Source organism: Triturus cristatus, chromosome 5_1, assembly GCF_964204655.1.
Source record: "Triturus cristatus chromosome 5_1, aTriCri1.1, whole genome shotgun sequence".
NCBI classification, from domain to species: Eukaryota; Metazoa; Chordata; class Amphibia; order Caudata; family Salamandridae; genus Triturus; species Triturus cristatus.
In genome coordinates, this window is record NC_140587.1 from 299482636 (window position 1) to 299506059 (window position 23424).

Genomic DNA, 23424 nt, shown 5'->3' on the forward strand with positions numbered 1-23424 from the left:
ACCAGCAATACATCACCAGTGGCACAGGGCGGCTGGTTGCAGGGTGCAAAATAGCATAGGGAGCCCAATATGTTTCTATGGAGATCGGTCACTGTGAAAATAGGCTGCAGGCTCTGGCTGGAAGGCCAGTCGAGGTAAACCAAACAAGGGTTCAAGGCTTGCGATGCTTAGGGACGTAGGGACACCTGGGGTCTTCTCCAAGGCCCCGGGGCGAGGGATGCAGAGATGTCTTTAGGCGGCAGGTTTTCTTACCAAGAGCAGTTGCGGTCGAGGGGGCCTGCGTGCAGAGGATGCACGTGACACCAGGGAGTCCACGAGGGGTGAAATCACGATGGACTCGAGCTCTGGAGGGCTGGGGGACCTTGCTGACATCGGTGACCCACTTCAACTTGGGCCGGAAGCGACAAGAGCAGCTGTGGCTACAGGTGTTGGGTTTTGGCAGTACCAGAGGCCTCAGGGTAGTTTCTTTTGGAGTTTCTACAGGATGCAGGGAACAGTTCTGCTGTTCTTCGGTAGGTATTGGTCTTTATTGAAGGTAGGCAGTCCTCCGAGGTTGTGGAGGCACACAAATACAGGAGTCGTCGTCTTTGGCACAGGTTCGAGAAGAGAACGGCAGACAAGACAGCAGAGGAGGAGCCAAGTCAGGTGTTCTCTTCAGTCTTCTGCAGCTCTTCATGTTCTTCTTTGTAGGTTATCAGGATATGCTTCTCTGGCTCCAGCGACTCCCTTAAATACTGAATTTATGGGTTTTATGGGAGTGTAGAGTGGAATTGAAAGGGCTACTGACCCTTTCGGTCACTATGCCCCCTATATGATCACTTCCGGGGGAAGTGGGCATAACCCTGTCCCAGAACTCCTAAGTATGCCATCACACAGAAGACTAAGTCTGAAAAATCATGTCCACCTCACAGTAGTCATACTAGCCTGAAGGTGGCACGCCAACCAGACAGGCTAATTCTCCCGTCTGTCCAGGTGCCAAGGGCATGACTGCCAATTTCTACATTCTTTAGCCCATTCGCATTTCCAGCCTCCAACTAGACCCTTATGGACTACACTTAAAATATTTTAATGGAAATTAAGCATTTGTCTTGCTTTTAAATATGCTGAATATGAAACAAATCTATGCATGTTTAGCTACAGAAAGGTAGAAGAACATACAAGTTAAGACTTTACTATCTAATAAGCATATTTTATAATTAAGAAAAATGCTGATAGAATTTCCTTTGATAGTTAATTTTTAAAGACTCAGAAATACAAAACGTCAAAAACAATATATTCTAGGGAATTTATTGTAAAAGGCAATTAATACTGGGAATGTGGCTTCATAAATGTTGTGTTCCTTTCCCAACAGGCGTTGGTCACAAAGCAATACATGAGAAACTGATGAATCCATAAAGAAATTACCATAATTCCCCCCTCAATTTCGATCGTAACTTTGCATTGGCTCTCAATCGGTGGGTGAATCGTGCCATTTTAGTCACTGTGATGGATGCAACATGGAAAGAATGAAAATTAACCATGTATTTTCAAATAATTAGTTAAGAACACTTTAAATAACTGAAATGAAAATTACAGCACTGCAGTTTAATAAACTTATAGATCTAGGGGTTTTGCATCTGCAGAATAAATTATTCAGACTACAATTCAGCAAAATACAACAAGGAAGAGGCATAAGTGAGGCACAAAATAAAGCAGCAGCATTGGTCACATTTACGTACTAGTGATGTTTACAAATTCACCAGCGACAAAACATTACATGAACATAAAAATATATCTGTAATTCAGAGGAACAACTTTCCAGACAATTTTACAACTGTGCATTTCATTATTTACATGTGTAAATGACTGTATATCATCCACCTGGCCGTCATTCGGTGTCATTTTTTAACTCAGTCATAAGTTAAAACAAACAACTCACTAATCACTTGGTCGCAACCTATAGTAAACTGGACAAAACATCCAGGAATAGTCCCTTACAAATTAGTACCTTGCAGAGGGGTTTGGTCCATGAAGGCGCTGAAGCAAACCAAGGTTGGGACTGCAGTAATAATTATTGGATTGCACGGTAATTTAAGAACAAAAAATATTCTAATAGTTGATATAGGAAATAACCATGGTGACTGTACACAGAGTATCCCCGATCTTACCACCTGCAACAGTTCAACTCTAAGCGCAATACTGTGACACAATTGGCAACAGTGCACTGCACTGGACCATACTTTGCATTTGTGCCATACTACATGTTGCAGGTTTATTATCTAATGTGCAAGAATGGAGAACAATTAAGTAAATAGAATTTTATGCCAAGGTGCACAATAAAGTTCTTGAATTGTAGGAAACGTGATAGAGCCAGAACTGATCAGCCGCAAGATTGAAATGCGATAACTTATCATTTTTGAAAAGCTGAGGCCTTCAACTGCAAGACGTCTTGTTACAATGATCTATACATTACCTGTAATACTTTATAGGAATAAGTATTATCCCACTTAAGGTGCCATAAAACCACTCTTGCCACTAGAAATAGGATTAGGATTGTTCTGAAGCGGTTCCTGTCATAGGCAAATTTGTATGATACACTTAGAATAACTTCAATTAAGGGGCTGTTCCTACCAGCATCTGTACAAAGTGCAAATGCATGTATTGCCATTACATGATGATATGGTTTTGTGCTACTAAGACAGAGCAATCACGGGTGGAGAAAACATGAATTCCTTCAACAGCTACCAGTCTTTCCATTTTAATCCAAAAGAGGTCCTGCGAAGAAATGAGGATGGATTGGACAACTGGCCTGCTAATGCAGGGATGCTGGATGGTTAGATTAGGTGTGCAATAATTACTGCTTTCAAGAGAGGAAGCTAATGTTACAATATGGAAAATGGAAGTGTTTGCCAAATGCAGTACCATGGCCATGAATACAGCTAGGATTAAAGTGTATTTGGATGATGGCCAAAAAGGAAAGTACCTACAATCCATATTTTAAAATGTTCATTAATACAGTATAAACAAATTGCAATGGATGCTCTGAAAAAGGTTTCCAGACGATTAGAAGTTCAGCCACTCTGGAACTGACAAAAGGCGTCCACAGATATTATGAGAAAGAGTGCTTCACTGCCTGTGAACACACTAGTGCAGACATCAGAAAGATATTCTGAGGACAGACACCAACTATATTACACATATCTTAGACAGTAATGCACACCATCCCACCACTGTGTCACTAAAAATATTACCATCCCCTTAGCATGTGTCGTACTGCAAAACATCACAGTTAACGGTTGCCAATACACTGCATTAGAAAACAGAAATGGCAAATGAAGTCTTAAATCCTAGGCAACACATGCCAAGTGGAACTATTTTGTCTGCTCTTTAGGTATGTTTGTGATAAGAACAGAAGAAGGGGATCGTCCATGCCATTCAGAAAGGCTTCCATCCCTGAACATCAAGCTCCTTGCAGGAAGTGGTACACCCATGTCAGGCGATGCAGGCTGTGTGAGCAGATTTGCACTACTGGCATCAGAGAGGAGGTCCAGTGTGGAAATACCTTCCTGTAAATGGAAAACACATTGATATTTGAATAAATATGCACTCACACATCGGATGGATACACTGTATTGTATAGGGCGCAGTAGAATTCAAACTCAAGGTTTTTTGTTCATAGTTTGTAACAAAAACAATCACGGATAATTTACTCAAATACATTCTCTCATTGTTGAAATAAGATGGGAGATTTCAGCTCTTAAAGATTTGATTTCTTTGTGCCATTTCTGTTGGTAAACACATTTAAACGTAGGACAGAACATGAGATGTTTTCATATATAATTTTGAAATGCAGTTTAAGAGATTTATAATTAACGTGATCCAAACCAGGAAGCTTTGCATGATTGACCCTATGTAACAAGTTTAGGGAGGTCTCTCACATCAGCATTTTGTGATAGTTGCAATCCTTGCAACAGAACAATCTACACTGCCTCGTTGAATAGTTAGGGCACAATAACTGCGAGACTTATTTTATGTTTAATACCCTCTACCACAAAGGGAAAGCATGTAATTAAGATTTCAGCTTAGTGATCATTATATAGGGAGCCATCTGAGGATTGAAGGGTGTAAGAAAAACACAGGCGATTGGTTGCAATAAAATGGTGCCATTATTCTGGATAAAAGATAATAATTTGACAAAGTTCAAAAGAAACAGTATTTCCGGTGCCTACATTTCAGACAAGAATATAAAAACATCTGACACATTAATGTATTCGAAAATGCCACAAGTGAAAAACAATTCCTTAGCATTTGTCATGTGCCTATGGATTTGCAAAGAACATAAGGCTCTGGTTAAATCTCTCATACAAGAGGCTAAACACTAGCCTGGAAGGAAGTCTCAATTTGAAATGCTCATGCTGCACAGGCAATTGTAGATAGTTTCTCAAACAGGAGGCTTCTTTAAAAATGTGTTTTATTAATTATATCTTCTAAAAACCTTTATGTATTTATGTATTTATTTATGTGCTCTACTGTGACACCAGGAGGACCTGAGAAAGGGCCATGCTTGGCCTGAAACAAATGTATACGCGGGGAAAATAGAGAAAATGAAGTTGATTTTTTGCGGTTTGTTTTTAAAGGCTGCAAATAAAAAGATGTCTGTGTTTCGCCTCATGTGATAGGTTACCGATACCCACTGCTATACAGCTGCAGATGTGATTTCACTTTCTGTGTTAACTCATTGGAAGGAGTGGAGTATTGGTTCTGGAGATTTGTTCTCAGCCAAGAAGGTCTCCCAGTAGCATACAGCTCAGGGGACGATCCTAGGCTGAAAAGATCCAAGGCTGAGAACGGTTTCAGAATTGTATTAAGACATTAATTTGGAGAAAATGTTATATAGAAAAAAGCCCAGAGTTTCTCTAACAACGAAACCATTGGATCTTAAAGAATCAGTTGAAATGTTTCTCTGTTTTCTAAAATTCTCAATGGCGGCACTGTGAAAAGGAAGATTTGCAAATGCTGAAGTGCTTGGATGATTTGATCAGTAATATATTTTATATGACATGCCCCCAAGTAGGGTCACCACCTTTCCCAGAGAACAAGTACAGCTGTCTGTTCATGTTTTAAGTTCCTGCAAAGGCCCGGGCATTATTAGTAATTTGAACTTTATATGAAGTTGTCTGTATTCATTTTTAACATGGCCTTTCTGTCTTTACTTACCCATACTCTAGTATTTGAGAAATAACTACACCACCCACTTGCAGACAAAACCCGCAACAATATGCACCTCTTGGAGGTCTGAACTGCATTAGTTTTAAAAAAAAGAATTTTCAAAAGAATTTTCTTAGTGGAACTGAAGACATCATACATGCTTTTTTAGTCTAAGATTTATTTTAGCTTCCTACATTGATGTACCTCAAATCAAACTCTGGCCACTATTGGCTACATATGTTTATAAGGCAACAACTAACATACACATGACTGCTATTTTAGAATGGCACAAAAACGTTTAGACACCACCTACATAGCAGTAACACTAAGGAACATAATAAGAATAAATTGTAAACTACTGTAAGAAACAATGCCAATTTATAGTTCGATTCAAACAATGTTTCATAAATTGGTATACCTCTTTAACAGCCGAGTTACCTCTTAGTACAAGTTACATTAATTGAACAAGAGTTTAAACTCCTTTTTGTTTTCACAAAACTGTGAAATCACTTTCAACAGAAAATGTAATGCAACTGAAGGATGATGTAACTGTATTTAATAAAATAATTTATACTATTCTTAGTTGTTACATTTTCTTTTTATTCCCATATTAAACAGCTTGCTTTAAAATGTTAAATTATAATGCAGCAATATGTACCATTAAACTGCGTAAAGCTATGAAGTAAATTATCACTTTTGCTCTTCCAATTCCATAAAATTGTTTAAACTTACAAAGGATATCAAAAATTAAGTACAAAAGTATTTTGAATTTAAAAATAAGGTACCTGGAATGACTGAACGAAGTTAAGGACCTGTAGAGAAAGTTTTCTACTGGAATGTAGAAGATTCTGAAGGCTGTAACAACAAACAAAGTCGTAAATAACAACACTAAAATCACAATTCACGTCTCTAAACAGCAATTCATACATAACCCTAAAAATTGCTACTGCACAAATACAGTGGATAATTATGCAAGCATAATTGTACACTAAAAGCAGGGAACTAGGGATTCTGACATCTTTTCCAGGTGTACTCTAGGAAACCCAATGGAAAAAATCCCTGAAATTTGTAAATCTGCACCAGGTGAAGTTGTAAACCTGCAAGTTCTGGTTTATGAATTTGTTTGAGACTCAGGCCCTTTGTATTTCAATCACACTCCTGCATATGCACTAATGAAGCATGGTAAGACAATTGTGAAATTAGCATAGTTTGAACTATTCACTCAACAGACAGTCATTTTGTGGCAAAAGCACTGTGTCTTAAGGGTTGATTCCAGTAAATGATTTGGCCAGCTTCCTTAAATAGACATTGCTGTCCTTAAGAAAGTTATGGATTCATCAGGTCAGAACAAGTGTTCGGTGGCATCTCCTCTTGGAGATCACTCTGAAGCTGAAGACTGCAAATCTTATTAGATGACTCATTTATTTCACAGCTCTTTGGTTTGGAAACCTAAAATATACCAAAGAGGTTGTGGCGATACACTTCATTGAGACGTTCCTTCACTACAGGTTGTACACATTAGTACAGTTATCTTCCTGATATGACACTGTATGTGTGCACTGAGAAATAAACTGGTAGTTCTGCATTTTGGAAAACAACTTAAGCTATAACATAGTTTTGTAGCTTGATAACTGGAGTTTTTTACTTTGTAAGCCAGAATTCCTTTCTGTTCTCTTCAGGCCATCTGAAGAGTTGCATTACTCGACTGTGTTGCTGTGATAGCAGAGCCATTTGTACCACATTCACGCTTTCAGAAAACAAAGAAAAGAAAATCAAGCAGTTGTTGCTCATTGTTGGTCATCACGCACACAAGTTATGGTAAGGAAAATGTATTGATTCTTAAAATCATTACACTATACAGAGAAAAAATGAACTCCACATTTATACGGAACACAAAATGTAAAATTACATACCCATTATGAAAACAGAATCTATGTAATAGGCATATAGGGGCTGTCCAATGACAAAAGCTAAAACCATGTTAATTAATTCCCTTAATCTGACTTGAGAGTGATTCATAGGATTAAAAAGCTTCAACATTATCCAGGCTTAAACTGTTGTGAAAGCAATATTCACACTCTAATTTCACAAAATAATCAGTAAAAATACTAATCGATGGCAAAAAAATGACAAGCAAAGACTCGTCGCTTAAAATCTTCAATACAGGTTATTATCTAGGAATAGCCGCCTACCCAAAATGATTTGATGGGGAAGGCACCCCTACTGATTAGTCCTTAAAATTAACTTGCAACATATTCACAAATTTTGTTCAGCCGTTAACAAGCTGCCAAGTTGTTCCTGTTACAGAAAATAGTGTGGCTTTGTTACAAGTCTAGTGCTGCGGCAACAAATGATGGACGTCATGCTGAATAAATCAAACATTCTCCCCCAGTCAAGAGATCTGGGTTAAATCCATTGTTCTTATGCTCACTACGCCACCCTAGTTTTGATCCAGCCATTTGCAAGGCAGTCTTGACGCTGGTCCTCATGGGAACAGTCAAGCCCAAACTGTCAAGCCGGGTCCACCCTGGAACTGAAACAAGCATCCTGCGACCAGTTTCGGGGAATATCACCCCTCACCAGCCGGGCCAGCTTGTAACCAGTGGCACAGCGAGCAAGGGACCCAAGTCTGGGCATACCCATCCCACTGAGGGCGAAAAGTGCTGCGGCAACAAATGATGGATGGAATGCTGAATAAATCAAAAATGTTGCCCTAGTCAAGAGAACTGGGCTAAATCCATTGTTCTTATGCTCACAACCCCACCCTAGTTTAGACCCAGCCATATGTAACTCAGTCCTTGACTCTGCTCCTCATGGGAACAGTCCAGACCGAAATGCCAAGCTGGGTCTTCCCTGGAACTGAAGCAAGCATCCTGGGACCGGTTTCGGGGTATATTACCCCTCACCAGCCAGGTTAGCTTGAATCCATGGATTACAAGTCTAGGTAACTAGTTTGTAATAAATTGGCTTCAGTAATCTTATGTGTTCACATTTTAATTTGGGGCATCCACAAAATAAATTGTATTGTATTGTATTGTAATTGCATTTATATAGCGCTTACTACCCCTGACGAGAAGTCGAAGCGCTTTTTCGGCGAGTAGCACGCTACTCCGGAACCCATAAAGGATTAGTGTTGAATTAGTATAGTGAATTATGAAAGTCATTTGAATGGTGGATGTGAGAAGTTGGCCTGATATATGATGTCACTAGTTCTAGTGTACACCCTGTATCAGTCCAAACAACCCTTATGGTGATTGGTTGTAAAGTCAACCTTATAGACCAGCTATCCTAGTGGTAGCATGGACAAGAGCAGTCTTAGGCTAAACTATGTATGGCATGTGAAGCCAGCTGTTATACCATTTGCAATCCCTTGAATACCAAATGAAAGGACACCACAACAGATATATATGAAAATAGAAAGTATTTATTCTAGTCAAAATACCCTCAGCACTCTTTATGAGATTCGAGGTAAGTACAACACAGTCTTATTTAAGCATACATAAGTCACACAGGTAAATAATACAGTTAGGCCCTAGGGGCCACGCAAACCATATACTAAGTAAGTGGTATAAGGACCACTGTCACGAACACAGGTTAGGCCTAGGCCATCGCTGGGGCTACACTATACTACCAGTTACTAGGCAGTGGGAGGCCCACGGGATTCAGGTGCAGAGTGGAAACACTCACGCGTAATGCGTTAAAGTCGATAGAAATAGTGATGTTTAGAAATTACGAGTTTTAGGACACTTCGGAAAGAGCTAGGAGTTAGAGACTTGGAAACTAGACCCTAGGATAGTCAATACCCTGGTGAGCACCAGAGTACTCAGTTTACCTAGCCCACGGGCTGCGGGTGCATAGGTGTGAACTTGCGTCGGGTTTCGTCGTCGACTCCTATGGATGCCTGAAGAAAAGGTGCTGACAGGCAGTCAGTGAAGAGTGTCCGGTGGATTCCAAGGTTGGAATCAAGAAGGAGGGTACCTGCAAGCAGAGGGGACAGAGTCTAGGTCACCAGCCAGGAGCCGGGAAGGAACCAGGCGATGTCGTGAAGATGCAGGTGAAGAGGTGAAGCTTGTCGCAGCAGCCACGGGTACCAGGAGGCGTCGAGGACGACCAGAACCTGGAGACGAGCTGTCCCACGAGGGCTCTTGCTGTTGGCGGCGTTGTTGTCGAGTTCGGACCCAACAAGCCTTGGCAAGCGCAACCCACGCAGGATGAAGGATTCACTTCTGTTGCAGACCAGGAAGGCCTGAGGTGCTTCTCTTTCGCAGGGAAGCAGGGACCAGTCTGGAGGAGCCAAACCAGTGGTGGAAAGTTAAGGATTCGTCGTCACTGAGGTTACTAGCCACCGGGCCAGTAACCGGACAGACGCGTCGAGCAGGGAAATGCAGAAGGGCCCCACGCAGAACTCGTGGAGTGTGGAGGGCTGATCTTCGGTGCAGATGGTGCTCGGGGTTGGGGCTTCTCAATCCCCAGAGCACAACTTCGAGGATGCCTCAGAAGCTGCGCTGGAAGCTAGTAGCCAATTTTCCCAGGTAGCCGGTCCCACGTCTCTCGTCGCCTCCACGGATCTCAGCTTTGATGTGGATCAGGGTCGGAGAAGTCTGGAGTCAAGGCGCTGGTCGGGCTCTGCAGTCGGTTCCTCGTAGAACTTGGGCAAAGCAAACGGCAGGTCGCTTGTTGGTGCCTGTTTGCACAGGGTGGCCACTCCTTGGCCACAAGGGAGATTCTTCAGTCTTCTTCCGTAGTCGAATGTCGAAGGTCCAGAGTTTCTGTTCAAGTTGCAGTTTTCAGGATAATCCAAAGTCCTAGGGACTCAGCTCCCACTCTTATACTAATCTGGGGGGCTGGGTTACCCGCTAGGTCCCTCCTATGGGTGGGACCAGGGAGGGGGGTGGTGACACCCCCTTCCCTTTGTCCAGTTTCGCGCCAGGACTGGGGCTGGAGTGCCCAAGCACCGGTTTGAACCGGACTATGCATGGGACAACTTGTGTGCCCCAGGCAGTGTCTCGTTTCTTCCATCCCTCCCTGCCCCAATACACTAAGTCCTGTCTAGGGTGGTGCTAGCACCTCCCAAGGCAGGAAACCTATTGTCCAAGCCTCCCTCGCTGGAAGGACTCCCAGCAGCAGGAGGTCAGACTTGTGTCTGTGGCAGCAGCATCCATTTTGTGATGCTGGGGCTCTGGTTAACTTTAACCGGGTAGTAGGTCTTCAACATGTCTTCTCCCTCTAGGAGGGAGGGATAATATCCTCATCCCCAGAAATGGGATGGGGGTATTATTCCAAAGTGTTAGACACCTTACACGACATGTTTTGATAAAGCCAAACCATAGTTACCATAACCGCGAGGATTATAAGGCCCTTTAAGAGTATATGGTAGGCGATATCATAGAACAGCTATAAGGACATGGTTCCGAAAGCTGCAGACAGGCTTAGCTCATGCTAGAGCACCATCTCACATGTTACCAAGCACTCTGCCTTCAGGATTGTTAAGGCCTGCCATAGGAGTGACTGAAAGGTTACCCATGTGTCTATATATAAGGTAGGTATAGGAATACTATACCTAAGCAAGGGGTGATTACACGACCTTGCCCCAGCTGAGTGATCAGCCAGTTGTGTCATGATGGGAGGCCAGCCAGGGGTGGCAAAATACATGCTGCAGCCCCTGGTAGGCCTAGGGTACACCCATGCCCTGGGTACCTAAGGTACACTGTACAGGGCCCTAGAGGGTGATCCTTACCAATTGGGTTATGTACCTAAAGTACATAGTGTGAATTTAGAGAGAGAACTGGGCTGTGGGTCTGATTAGCAGGCCCACAGCCACATCTAAGTCGAAAACCAGTGAAGGAAAAGCAAAAAGTGGGGGTGAACATAGGAAGCAGACCCTACTCTCCTTCACAACCCCCGCCCCCCCCCCCCCCCCCCAAAACTTAGGGACATTAAACTAACCTTCACCAGTTGAGTCTTCATGTTCTAAGTGGAAATATCTGGAGAGTCCATCTGCATTGGCATGGTCAGTCCCAGGTCTATGTTCCACTGTGAAGTCCATCCCCTGTAGGGAAATGGACCACCTAAGAAGCTTGGGATTTTCACCCTTCATCTGATTTAGCCACAAGAGGGGCTTATGGTCTGTCTGAATCTTGAAGTGAGTGCCAAACAGGTATGGCCTCAGCTTCTTCAGGGCCCAAACCACAGCAAAGGCCTCCCTCTCAATAGCTGACCAACGTTTCTCTCTAGGGGTCAGCCTTCTACTAATAAAAGCAATGGCCTGGTCTTGACCATCTATATTCGGTTGTGAAAGAACAGCTCCCACACCCAACTCAGAAGCATCTGTCTGGACAATTAACTCTTTGGAGTAGTCTGGACTTTTCAGAATAGGTGCAGTGCACATGGCCTGCTTCAGGTCATCAAATGGCTTCTGACAGCTTACTGTCCACTGAACTTTCTTTGGCATTTTCTTAGAGGTCAAGTCATTAAGTGGTGTCACAATGGACCCATAGTTCTTAACAAACTTTTTGTAGTACCCAGTCAGGCCCAAGAAAGCTCTGACCTGTGTCTGGGTAATTGGAGGAGTCCAGTTCTTTATGGTCTGGATCTTGCTCTCCAGTGGTTGAACCTGACCCCCACCTACTAGGTGGCCCAGGTACACAACCTTGCTCTGCCCTATCTGGCAGTTAGTGGCCTTTATAGTGAGGCCTGCCTTTTGCAGGGCCTCTAAAACATTCCTCAGGTGGACCAGGTGATCCTCCCAGGTGGAGCTAAAGACAGCAATATCATCAAGATAGGCTGCACAGTAGTCATCCAGGCCTGTAAGGACTTGATTCACCAACCTTTGGAAAGTGGCAGGTGCATTCTTCAAGCCAAAGGGCATTACCACCAATTGATAATGTCCTCCTGGGGTTGAGAAAGCAGTTTTGGCCTTTGCACTCTCAGCTAGTCTGATTTGCCAGTAGCCTGCTGTCAGGTCAAATGTACTCAAAAACTTGGCAGCTGCCAATCTGTCAATGAGCTCATCTGCCCTAGGTATTGGGTGGGCATCTGTCCTAGTGACAGCATTGAGACCTCTGTAATCCACGCAAAACCTCATCTCTCTCTTACCATCTTGGGTGTGAGGTTTTGGCACCAGAACTACAGGACTAGCCCAAGGGCTCTCTGAAGGTTCAATGACTCCCAGCTCCAACATCCTTTGTACCTCAATCTTTATGCAGTCCCTGACATGGTCAGGTTGCCTGTAGATTTTACTCTTCACAGGCAGGCTGTCACCAGTGTCCACCTCATGGGTGCACCAGTTTGTCTGACTTGGGGTCAGAGAGAACATATGTCTATAGGCCTGTAGAACTTGTCTGCAGTCCTGTTGTTGATGGTTAGTGAGGCTGTCAGAAAAGACCACACCACCAACTGAACCATCATCAGGGTTCTGAGTCAGCAGGTCTGGGAGAGGGTCACTCTCTTCCTCCTGCCCCTCATCTGTAGCCATGAGTAAGCCCATGTCTGCCCTGTCAACATATGCCTTTAACCTGTCGACATGAAGCACCCTGTGGGGGCTTCTGGGAGTCCCAAGGTCCACCAAGTAGGTGACGTCTCCCTTCTGTTCAACAATAGCGTGGGGTCCAGACCATTTGTCCTGGAGTGCTGCTGGGGCCACTGGCTCCAACACCCACACTTTCTGTCCTGTCTGGTACACAGTCAGCACAGCCTTTTGGTCATGACAAGCTTTTTGGAGTTCTTGGCTTGCCTCAAGGTTTTTAGAAGCCTTCTTCATATACTCTGCCATCCTGGAGCAGAGGCCAAGTACATAATCCACTATATCCAGTTTGGGTTGTCTGAGAGGTCTCTCCCATCCTTCCCTTACTAGACACAGGGGTCCCCTTACAGGATGCCCAAACAAAAGCTCAAAAGGGCTGTAGCCAACCCCCTTTTGTGGGACCTCTCTGTAAGCAAACAGAAGGCAGGGTAAAAGGATGTCCCATCTTCGCCTAAGCTTGTCTGGTAAACCTTTTATCATCACTTTTAGGGTCTTGTTGAACCTTTCAACAAACCCATTGCATTGTGGGTGATAGGGTGTAGTGAATTTGTAGTTAACACCACACTCCTTCCACATTGCAGTCAAATATCCTGACATGAAGTTAGCACCTCTGTCAGAAACAACCTCCTTTGGAAACCCCACTCTGGAGAACACTCCAAGCAGGGCCCTGGCCACAACAGGAGCTTTTATGGTCCTCAGGGGTATAGCTTCTGGGTACCTGGTGGCATGGTCCACTATCAGCAGTATGAATCTGTGCCCAGATGCTGTTTGGGGGTCCATTGGTCCAACAATGTCTATCCCCACTCTCTCAAAGGGAACCCCCACCACAGGTAGTGGTATGAGGGGGGCCTTTGTGGTGCCACCTGATTTGCCACTGGCTTGGCAGGTGACACAGGAGCGACAAAACTCCTTAGTATCTTCTGACATATGAGGCCAGTGAAAGTGAGGGACAAGTCTGTCCCAAGTCTTATTCTGGCCTAAGTGTCCTGCAAGGGGAATATCATGGGCCAAGGTAAGAAGGAAGCCTCTGAAACTCAATGGTATGACCAACCTCCTGGACGCACCAGGCTTGGGGTCTCTAGCCTCCGAGTACAGCAGCCCTTCATCCCAATACACTCTATGGGTACCTTGAGCATTCCCTGCAGCCTCAGCAGCAGCCTGCTGTCTGAGGGGTTCAAGAGAAGGACAGTCTAATTGGGCCTGCCTCAGATCTGCCCTTGAAGGTCCCCCTTTCCCAAGAAACTCAACCTGGTCAGGTTCCAGTTCTTCTAGGGCAGTTCCTTCAGGGCCTTCAGAATCATCCTCCTGTGAGGGCTGACTCTCTACCTGAGGCAGGGGGGGAAGGCACAGCCGTAACCCTATTGCTCTTTCTCTTGGGTTGCGTCTGGTCCATTGTCCCAGGATCCAGCACTTGTTCAGTGTTGCACTTTTTGGCCTGTGACCTAGTCACAGCAAGGACCTGTGCATCTATTCCCAGCATTTCTGCATGGGTCCTATACTCCACTTCAGCCCACACTGAAGTTTCAAGGTAATTTCCCAACAGACACTCTACAGGAAGGTCTGAACTCACCACAACTTTCTTGAGGCCAGTTACCCCATCCCAGGAGAAGTTAATAATTGCCACACTATGGGAGGTAGTGGCATTGCTAGCGTTGGTCACTAGGTAATTCTCACCTAGCATGATCTGTCCAGGGTCCACAAAGGCAGGTGTCACCATTGTGACACTAGCACCTGTGTCCCTGTAGGCCTGAGCCATTCTAATGTTGATTAAAGGAGTCTGTCTGTACTTGCCCAGGTTACTGGGACCCACAGTAGAGGACAAAGCTATGTCCCCATCGCAGATCATAACAGCCTGAGTGGGTATTCTGACTAGGCCAGAATCCACTTCAGTTCCCAGGGTTAACCCTATTACACCCTTTTGCTGGGAACCACCACTTACAGCTGGACTAGGGGGTACAGTTGCCTTAGGGGCAATGGTGGCTGGGGGCTTGTCCTTTTTGGTGCACTCACTAAACCAATGGGAATTGGACTTACAATAGTTACACCAAGGTTTCTTAGGGCCATCTTTCTTTTTATCCTTTTTGGGACCACCCTCCCCCTGAGCCTTTTGGGCGGGGTGGTGAAGACTTCTGGTCTTTTGATTTCTGCTCATTACCCTTCTGGTCTGCCTTTTTCTGATCACCGCCCTGGTTCTGGTTTTTCTGCTTAACTCTAGTCCTGACCCACCTATCTGCCTGCTTTCCCAATTCCTGGGGAGAAGTTAGGTCAGAGTCAATCAAATGTTGATGCAGTAACTGGTTTTGACAGTTGTTAAGGATTTGTTCTCTCATGATCAAATTATACAATCCTGTATAGTCCTTAACCTTACTACCCAATAACCAGCCTTCCAAAGCCTTAGTGGCACAATCTACAAAGTCAGTCCAGTCCTGAGTCTGTGTCTTCTGGGTATCCCTGAACAACAACCTGTATTGTTCAGTGGTTAGGCCAAACCCATCAATCAGAGCACTCTTCAGGACAGTGTAATTGTCAGCATCCTCATCACTAACTGTGAGGAGCTTGTCTCTGCCTTTCTCAGAGAAGGAGAGCCACAAGATAGCTGCCCACTGACTTTGGGGTACCTGCTGTACTTTGCAAGCCCTCTCCAAAGCAGTTATCCATTTGTGGATGTCATCCCCACACTTGTAGGGAGGGACATCTTGCTCAGGTTTCTATTGTCATAGGTCCTGTCTCTATCCTTCGGGATAGTGCTGCCACCAGTGGGTCCTAACCCACTTACCTTTTGCTCTCTGGCCAGAGCAAGTCTCTCTTTTGCAAGGGCAAGTTCTTCGCTTTCAATCCTCAGATTGACTTCCCTCATTCTGGCCTGATGCTCTTTTCTCTGTGGAGAAGTCATTCCCCTGTGAGAAGAGGCATTGGAGCTATTAGAGACATGGGAGTGGATAGATTCCCTGGAAGGGGATCTTCCTCTCCTGCTTCACTGGTTAAGTCCACTTGAGAGTCTGAATGGGGGGGACCCCATTCTGACTCACATGTAGGCTTAAGTTAGCCTGGCTAAGTCTCCTAACTTGGACCTGGCTGTCTACCTCATCTTCTGAAGCCCCTGCTGACTCATCTTGATCAGTATTGTGAGGGGAGTCTTCTGTAGAGGGCAGACCCTCATTGGTACCTAAGGTACCATCCTGGGAGGCTCTCTGAGCATCATACTCTTCTAAGATCTCCACTAGATAAATGAGGGTAGGGTTTGAACCCTGGTTTAACTTTCTGGAGGTACACAATTGTCTCATCTCCTGAAAAGTTAGGGTATCATATCTAGAGGGTATCTTTTTAGGATATCCCCCTCCTGAGAGAGAATCATCTTGATCTCCTCTCAGAGACATGATCTAGTGAGGGTGTGGTGTGCGCACCTACCTACACTAGTTGTATCTACTAAAACATCTCTAGTAGTTGTAGTCAGGGTGTGCTAGGCCCTTCAACCTACAACAACTAAGTTCAGTAGAACTTAAGTATTTATAAGCTATGTTATATGTACCTGACAAATATCCTTGTGATCTTTCAACTTGATATCTCAAGATTGCAATGGTATCACAACAGCAAGCTCAGATCCCAACCACTGCTCACCAATGTGAGAAGTTGGCCTGATATATGTTGTCACTAGTTCTAGTGTACACCCTGTATCAGTCCAAACAACCCTTATGGTGATTGGTTGTAAAGTCAACCTTATAGACCAGCTATCCTAGTGGTGGCATAGACAAGAGCAGTCTTAGGCTAAACTCTGTATGGCATGTGAAGCCAGCTGCTATTCCATTTGCAATCCCTTGAATACCAAATGAAAGGACACCACAACAGATATATACGAAAATAGAATGTATTTATTCTAGTCAAAATACCCTCAGCACTCTTTATGAGATTCGAGGTAAGTACAACACAGTCTTATTTAAGCATACATAAGTCACACAGGTAAATAATACAGTTAGGCCCTAGGGGCCACGCAAACCATATACTAAGTAAGTGGTATAAGGACCACGGTCACGAACACAGGTTAGGCCTAGGCAATAGCTGGGGCTACACTATACTACCAGTTACTAGGCAGTGGGAGGCCCACGGGATTCAGGTGCAGAGTGGAAACACTCACGCGTAATGCGTTAAAGTCGATAGAAATAGTGATGTTTAGAAATTATGAGTTTTAGGACACTTCGGAAAGAGCTAGGAGTTAGAGACTTGGAAACTAGACCCTAGGATAGTCAATACCCTGGTGAGCACCGGAGTACTCAGTTTACCTAGCCCACGGGCTGCGGGTGCATAGGTGTGAACTTGCGTAGGGTTTCGTCGTCCACTCCTATGGATGCCTGAAGAAAAGGTGCTGACAGGCAGTCAGTGAAGAGTGTCCGGTGGATTCCAAGGTTGGAATCAAGAAGGAGGGTACCTGCAAGCAGAGGGGACAGAGTCTAGGTCACCAGCCAGGAACCAGGAAGGAACCAGGCGATGTCGTGAAGATGCAGGTGAAGAGGTGAAGCTTGTCGCAGCAGCCACGGGTACCAGGAGGCGTCGAGGATGACCAGAACCAGGAGACGAGCTGTCCCACGAGGGCTCTTGCTGTTGGCGGCGTCGGTGTCGAGTTCGGACCCAACAAGCCTTGGCAAACGCAACTCACGCAGGATGAAGGATTCGCTTCTGTTGCAGACCAGGAAGGCCTGAGGTGCTTCTCGTTCCCAGGGAAGCAGGGACCAGTCTGGAGGAGCGAAACCAGTGGTGGAAAGTCAAGGATTCGTCGTCACTGAGGTTACTAGCCACCGGGCCAGTAACGGGACAGGCGCGTCGAGCAGGGAAATGCAGAAGGGCCCCACGCAGAACTCGTGGAGTGTGGAGAGCTGATCTTCGGTGCAGATGGTGCTCGGGGTTGGGGCTTCTCAATCCCCAGAGCACAACTTCGAGGATGCCTCAGAAGCTGCGCTGGAAGCTAGTAGCCAATTTTCCCAGGTAGCCGGTCCCACGTCTCTCGTCGCCTCCACGGATCTCAGCTTTGCTGTGGATGTGGATCAGGGTCGGAGAAGTCTGGAGTCAAGGCGCTGGTCGGGCTCTGCAGTCGGTTCCTCGTAGAACTTGGGCAAAGCAAACGGCAGGTCGCTTGTTGGTGCCTGTTTGCACAGGGTGGCCACTCCTTGGCCACAAGGGAGATTCTTCAGTCTTCTTCCGTAGTCGAATGTCGAAGGTCCAGAGGTTCTGTTCAAGTTGCAGTTTGCAGGATAATCCAAAGTCCTAGGGACTCAGCTCCCACTCTTACACTAATCTGGGGGGCTGGGTTACCTGTTAGGTCCCTCCTATGGGTGGGACCAGGGAGGGGGTTGGTTACACCCCCTTCCCTTTGTCCAGTTTCGCGCCAGGACTGGGGCTGGAGTGCCCCAGCACCGGTTTGAACCGGACTATGCATGGGACACCTTGTGTGCCCCAGGCAGTGTCTCGTTTCTTTCATCCCTCTCTGCCCCAATACACTAAGTCCTGTCTAGGGTGGTGCTAGCACCTCCCAAGGCAGGAAACCTATTGTCCAAGCCTCCCTCGCTGGAAGGACTCCCAGCAGCAGGAGGTCAGACTTGTGTCTGTGGCAGCAGCATCCATTTTGTGATGCTGGGGCTCTGGTTAACTTTAACCGGGTAGTAGGTCTTCAACATGTCTTCTCCCTCTAGAAGGGAGGAATACGATCCTCATCGCCAGAAATGGTGTGGGGGTAGTATTCCAAAGTGTTAGACACCTTACACGACATGTTTTGATAAAGCCAAACCATAGTTACCATAACCGCGAGGATTATCAGGCCCTTTAAGAGTATATGGTAGGCGATATCATAGAACAGCTATAAGGACATGGTTCCGAAAGCTGCAGACAGGCTTAGCTCATGCTAGAGCACCATCTCACATGTTACCAAGCACTCTGCCTTCAGGATTGTTAAGGCATGCCATAGGAGTGACTGAAAGGTTACCCATGTGTCTATATATAAGGTAGGTATAGGAATACTATACCTAAGCAAGGGGTGATTACACGACCTTGCCCCAGCTGAGTGATCAGCCAGTTGTGTCATGATGGGAGGCAAGCCAGGGGTGGCATAATACATGCTGCAGCCCCTGGTAGGCCTAGGGTACAACCATGCCCTGGGTACCTAAGATACACTGTACAGGGCCCTAGAGGGTGATCCTTACCAATTGGGTTATGTACCTAAAGTACATAGTGTGAATTTAGAGAGAGAACAGCTAGGCTGTGGGTCTGATTAGCAGGCCCACAGCCACATCTAAGTCGAAAACCAGTGAAGCAAAAGCAAAAAGTGGGGGTGAACATAGAAAGCAGACCCTACTTTCCTACAGTGGATAGGTTAGTTAGTTATTTGGATTCAGAAGGATAGCGGGGGGATAGAAGAGGGAAAAAGGTTTGCATTTATTTATCGGTTGTTACCCCTGATGGGGTGTTGAAGCGCTTTTTTGGCGTGTAGCATGCTATTCCGGAACCCACAAAGGATTAGTGTTGAATTAGTATTGTGAAATATGAATGTAATTTGAGTGGTGGGTATTAGTCAGTTATTTGGATTGAGAAGGGTAGTAGAGGGATAGGAGAGGGAAAAAAGGTTTGCATTGATATGGTGCTCGCTACCCCTAATGAGGTGTTGAAGTGCTTTTTCGGCGAGTAATACGCTACTCTGGGACCCATAAAGGGTTAATGGTGAATTAGTATATGAGAAATGGATTACACTTTCGCACCACAGAAACAGCAGCAACAGATACATTTTATTTTCTTCAACTACCTAGATCTACTATCAGATACTGAAATAGAAGTAACACGGAACCTTGGGAATAAATGGTGTAAACTTTGTTTAGCCGAATATCTTAAGTAAAAGAGCATTAGAGGTCTCCAGTGTAAAGTATGCGCGTTCATTTTTCATTTATCCAATTCTGCCTAACATAAAGGTGCTTCAGTTTTTTTTAGTTAATTACGCTTTAAAAATGTGCAAATGAAGACGAATTGTCCCAACATGAGTTAATATGTAATTGTTCAATAATTATTTTTCCCAAGGGAGTATTGCCCAGATTTACTATTAATTCTGTTTGTAACATAGATTTTAATGTGCCTTGGCTGGCTCTACAAAACAGATAGCAGTAGTTTACCTAGTGCACATTTCACACTAGTCAATCCAAATTCCAACCTCAACTGTCTCAGCGGATAGGTCCTTGAGAGACAAAAAATTAAAATTAAGACAATTACCCCTGTAGAGCTACCAAGTATCATGCTCATCCTATCTCCAAAGATCAGCAAACTATGTAAGTGCAGGCACAAACTAGACTTTAAGGATGTAAAACAGGTGAATATCCGAAAGGCTCTGTAAATTCAAATATAATTTCCTAAGCAAATACTGCAAAAAAGGTAGTGTTTAATTTCATTCATTACACTGGGTTTTTTGGCCCAGGTCTCCGGTCTTGCCACACACCTAAGTAAGTAAGTAAGTAAAGGGCTTTTAAAGCACACGAATGCCAAGGCGCAGGAAGAGCAGAGGGTGAGAGTCAGGAAACGCTTGAAAGCTAAGAGGAGGGAAAGAGCCAGGTTTTGGCCTGTTTCCTGACCTCGGACCTAAATGGAATTAACCTGATTTTGATGGGAAGTTTGTTCCAGAGCCTGGATGTCATGAAAGAAATGCATCTGCCTCCCCATCTGATTTTGCTCACTATAGGAACATGGGCCAAAGCATTATTGGCGGATCTTAAGCTTCGACGGAGGGCGTGCCATTGAAATAGTTTTTGATAATTAGTAGGCCCAACCCCATATAAGGCTTTGTGAACTAGGCAGAGTGCTTTGAACTCTGTTCTCTGTTTGACAGGAAGCCAATGTAGTGTTCTAATGGCACCAGAAATATGACCATATTTAGGAATGTTTATCAAAGTGCGTGCCGCTGCATTCTGTAAAGATTGAAGTTTCGAGAGCTGGCGTTTGTCAATGCCTCGGTACAGGGCATAGTCTATACGGGAGAGAACAAGGGCCACAGCAACTGTTTTCCTCAGGTCCATAGGTAAAAAAGGCAAGATTTCACGCAGCACCTTTAAAAGAAAATAGCAAGCAGATGTAGGCTGGTTAATCTGAGCTGAGAAATTAAGCTGGGTGTCACACAAGAAACCAAGGTTTCTCACTTTGGTGGCCGGGGTCCGACAGGGTCCCCCTGCTGCTGGCCACCAAGATTGGGACCAAATAGGGGGGCCCTTCCCAAATTCCATGACCTTGGTCTTGTTGGTATTGAAATTGAGGTAATTCTTATGCATCCATTTCATGGTGTGGTTTAGACAACTATGAAAACTGTCCGCCACCGAGTCTCACAACCCTTCCTAAACCAGACTTGGTGAACTGGGAAAATCTCAGCTTCTTCCACCCAAATCACAAGTTCAGCCAATTCTATCTTAGCATAAGGTTTACTTTCACTGTCTAATAATGTTATCATATGATAGTTATGGGATCATCAGGGCTGCTCTTCTAAAAAAAACATTAGGTGACTAATGCCATATGTCTGGAATAATTTGTAGTTCCAGGCAAACCGAAAATAAAATTGAAAATTGACATCCATCTATTACATTTCATCTAATTTATAAACCCACTTTTATAACCCTATAGAGTTGTGAGTGTATGCTCACTTTAAAGTATCCATCCATTTCTTTAGATAAACCCATTCTTTGGCTTCCTGCACATCTTTTTTTGATGGTCAAAGCGTTGAAAGACAAATCAAGAACTATAGCTTTTTTTAAATCTCCATTTCTTAGTCATTTATGTTCTTTCTATTGAAATCCATTTTACCAAGTCCAATTCTTTCTTTAATATTCTTCCTAGTTAGTAAATCTTTAACAGACCTTTTTGTCTGCTTACAAACTTAAAAGTTAAAGAGCATTTGTTCCCAGTGTTTAAGTCCTTTATCTCCGAAGTCCCAAGGTGATGTCAGCTGTTCAGGGAACTTTCTGCTCCATACAGCCTATTGTTTCCAAATGAGGTACTTCTCCACAGTGAGTTTAAGCGTGGCCCTCAGGGGCAACTAATCATTTCCAATTCAACTTTTTTGGGCAATTGTACAAATAAGTTGAAATAAGGGTGTCACAAGTGTATAGGAGTTTCATCCCTTACTCACTGGAAAATGGGACAGATGTTCTGGACTACCACAATGAAGCCTGCCAACGAGGCAGGGTTAACAATTCTCTCCAAAATCATCATATTATCAATAGGTCTTCACGGTTTGTTATCTGCATCTATGAAATTAACTATTTTGCGTCAACTTGTTCAATGTCCTCCAAATTGATTCAAAAACGTATTTAAAAGTCACCCAACATTATCAGGTTTATTTTTGGTCATGCGTACAAATTGATAATATACAATCTAGTAAGGTTTTCTGAATTATCTGTTTTCAGAGTCTATCCAGGTGAATATAAACATTGAAAAGCATTATTTTCCTAAAATATGATCACTAGAGATTTGTAAACTACAATTTGAGTATTTGAATGAGATCTGAAAGTATTTAAGAGCTAGGACTATTAAGTCCCATCTTGTTGAAATAGAGGATAATAGAACTCCACTTAGTCATTCATTCTCATGGAACAGAACAGCCTGTATTTCCCACACCAAATAGCCTGGCTTTTCCCAAGACCAGTATTTCTGAATGCATATGAGGTTATGAACAATCAAACTCCTTAGTATGATCCAGTTGCACAATACTGTGTATTCCTGCAGAATTCCAGGAAATTATAAAAGGAGTAGTTTTTGTAATACTAGATTGACTGTTTAGATTTCTATTATTCATCGACTCCCTTGGTTTCGGTGTCAGGCTATGAACTTTAGTACGAATTAATGGGAATCCAAAACATGCAAGAGATGGTAAATGACACCTCAGATAACATGACAGGAAACCTCTTAAACAATCCAAATCATCACACCACAATTAGTCAAATGTCAGGTTATTCCATCACTAGGAACTACAGCATTTTAACATCATGACAGTCGACTGCAACTGTCTTGACACATTACTTGTTTAGCTTAGTGTTTAGTAATGAAGTGAATACAAGATAATGCTAATTTTTAATAAATATCTTCGGAGTGGCACCAAGTTGCAAAAATGAAAATTCACACACCTGTCTCTACCGCATAATCCGTGGGCTGCAACCTTCCTGCAGACTTTTTTGTTCAGTTCTGAATTGAAAAGTGGAATTCCGAAGGACAGCTCCAGCGGGACCCACTGGTGTTCCGTTGACACTAAAAAACAGTAAACACGTCCATTACTGCTGGGCACTAAAAGAACTAAACAACAAGTCGGCTACTGCTTGTTTGAGCATTTCATCTTGTGATACACTTACAAAAGGTTAGTGCAGAAGGAAGAGTACAAAGGCATTCTTGCAACCAGATACAGCTGAGTGGAAGAATGGGATAAGGAATGCAATATTTAACAGAATTTCCTATCTTCACTTTCCCTGCATTTATTTCTATTTTGACCTTGCCTCTGATAATGCAGCACTCGCACTATGTTGACAACACTGTTTGTAAGGTGTACAGATAATGAGAGGATAAAGTTCTCCTCAAGGGTAAGCCAGAATTTTTAGAAAGGTGATAGAAAGGCTGATGTATACAGAGTTTAACTTTTGTCTGCAGTAGCCATTAGATGGAATGACATGTTTCTATAAAAACAGCAGTTGTTTCCCTTCATTTTTTTTTAATCT

The 23424-nt window shown here is 44.0% G+C and overlaps 1 protein-coding gene across 1 annotated transcript in view; it reads right to left on the bottom strand.

Annotated features, from left to right (window-relative positions):
- Positions 1-1271: 1271 nt before the first annotated feature.
- Positions 1272-23424, bottom strand: part of FAM91A1 (family with sequence similarity 91 member A1) — a 312498-nt gene continuing 290345 nt past the window's right edge. Inside the window, exons 22-24 of the mRNA XM_085604989.1 lie at positions 22843-22963; positions 5973-6042; positions 1272-3545 (exon numbers count right to left, since the gene is read on the bottom strand). Of these exons, the coding sequence (XP_085461115.1) occupies positions 3351-3545; positions 5973-6042; positions 22843-22963 (386 nt within the window). The 3' untranslated portion in view covers positions 1272-3350. The remainder of the gene's footprint in view (positions 3546-5972; positions 6043-22842; positions 22964-23424) is intronic.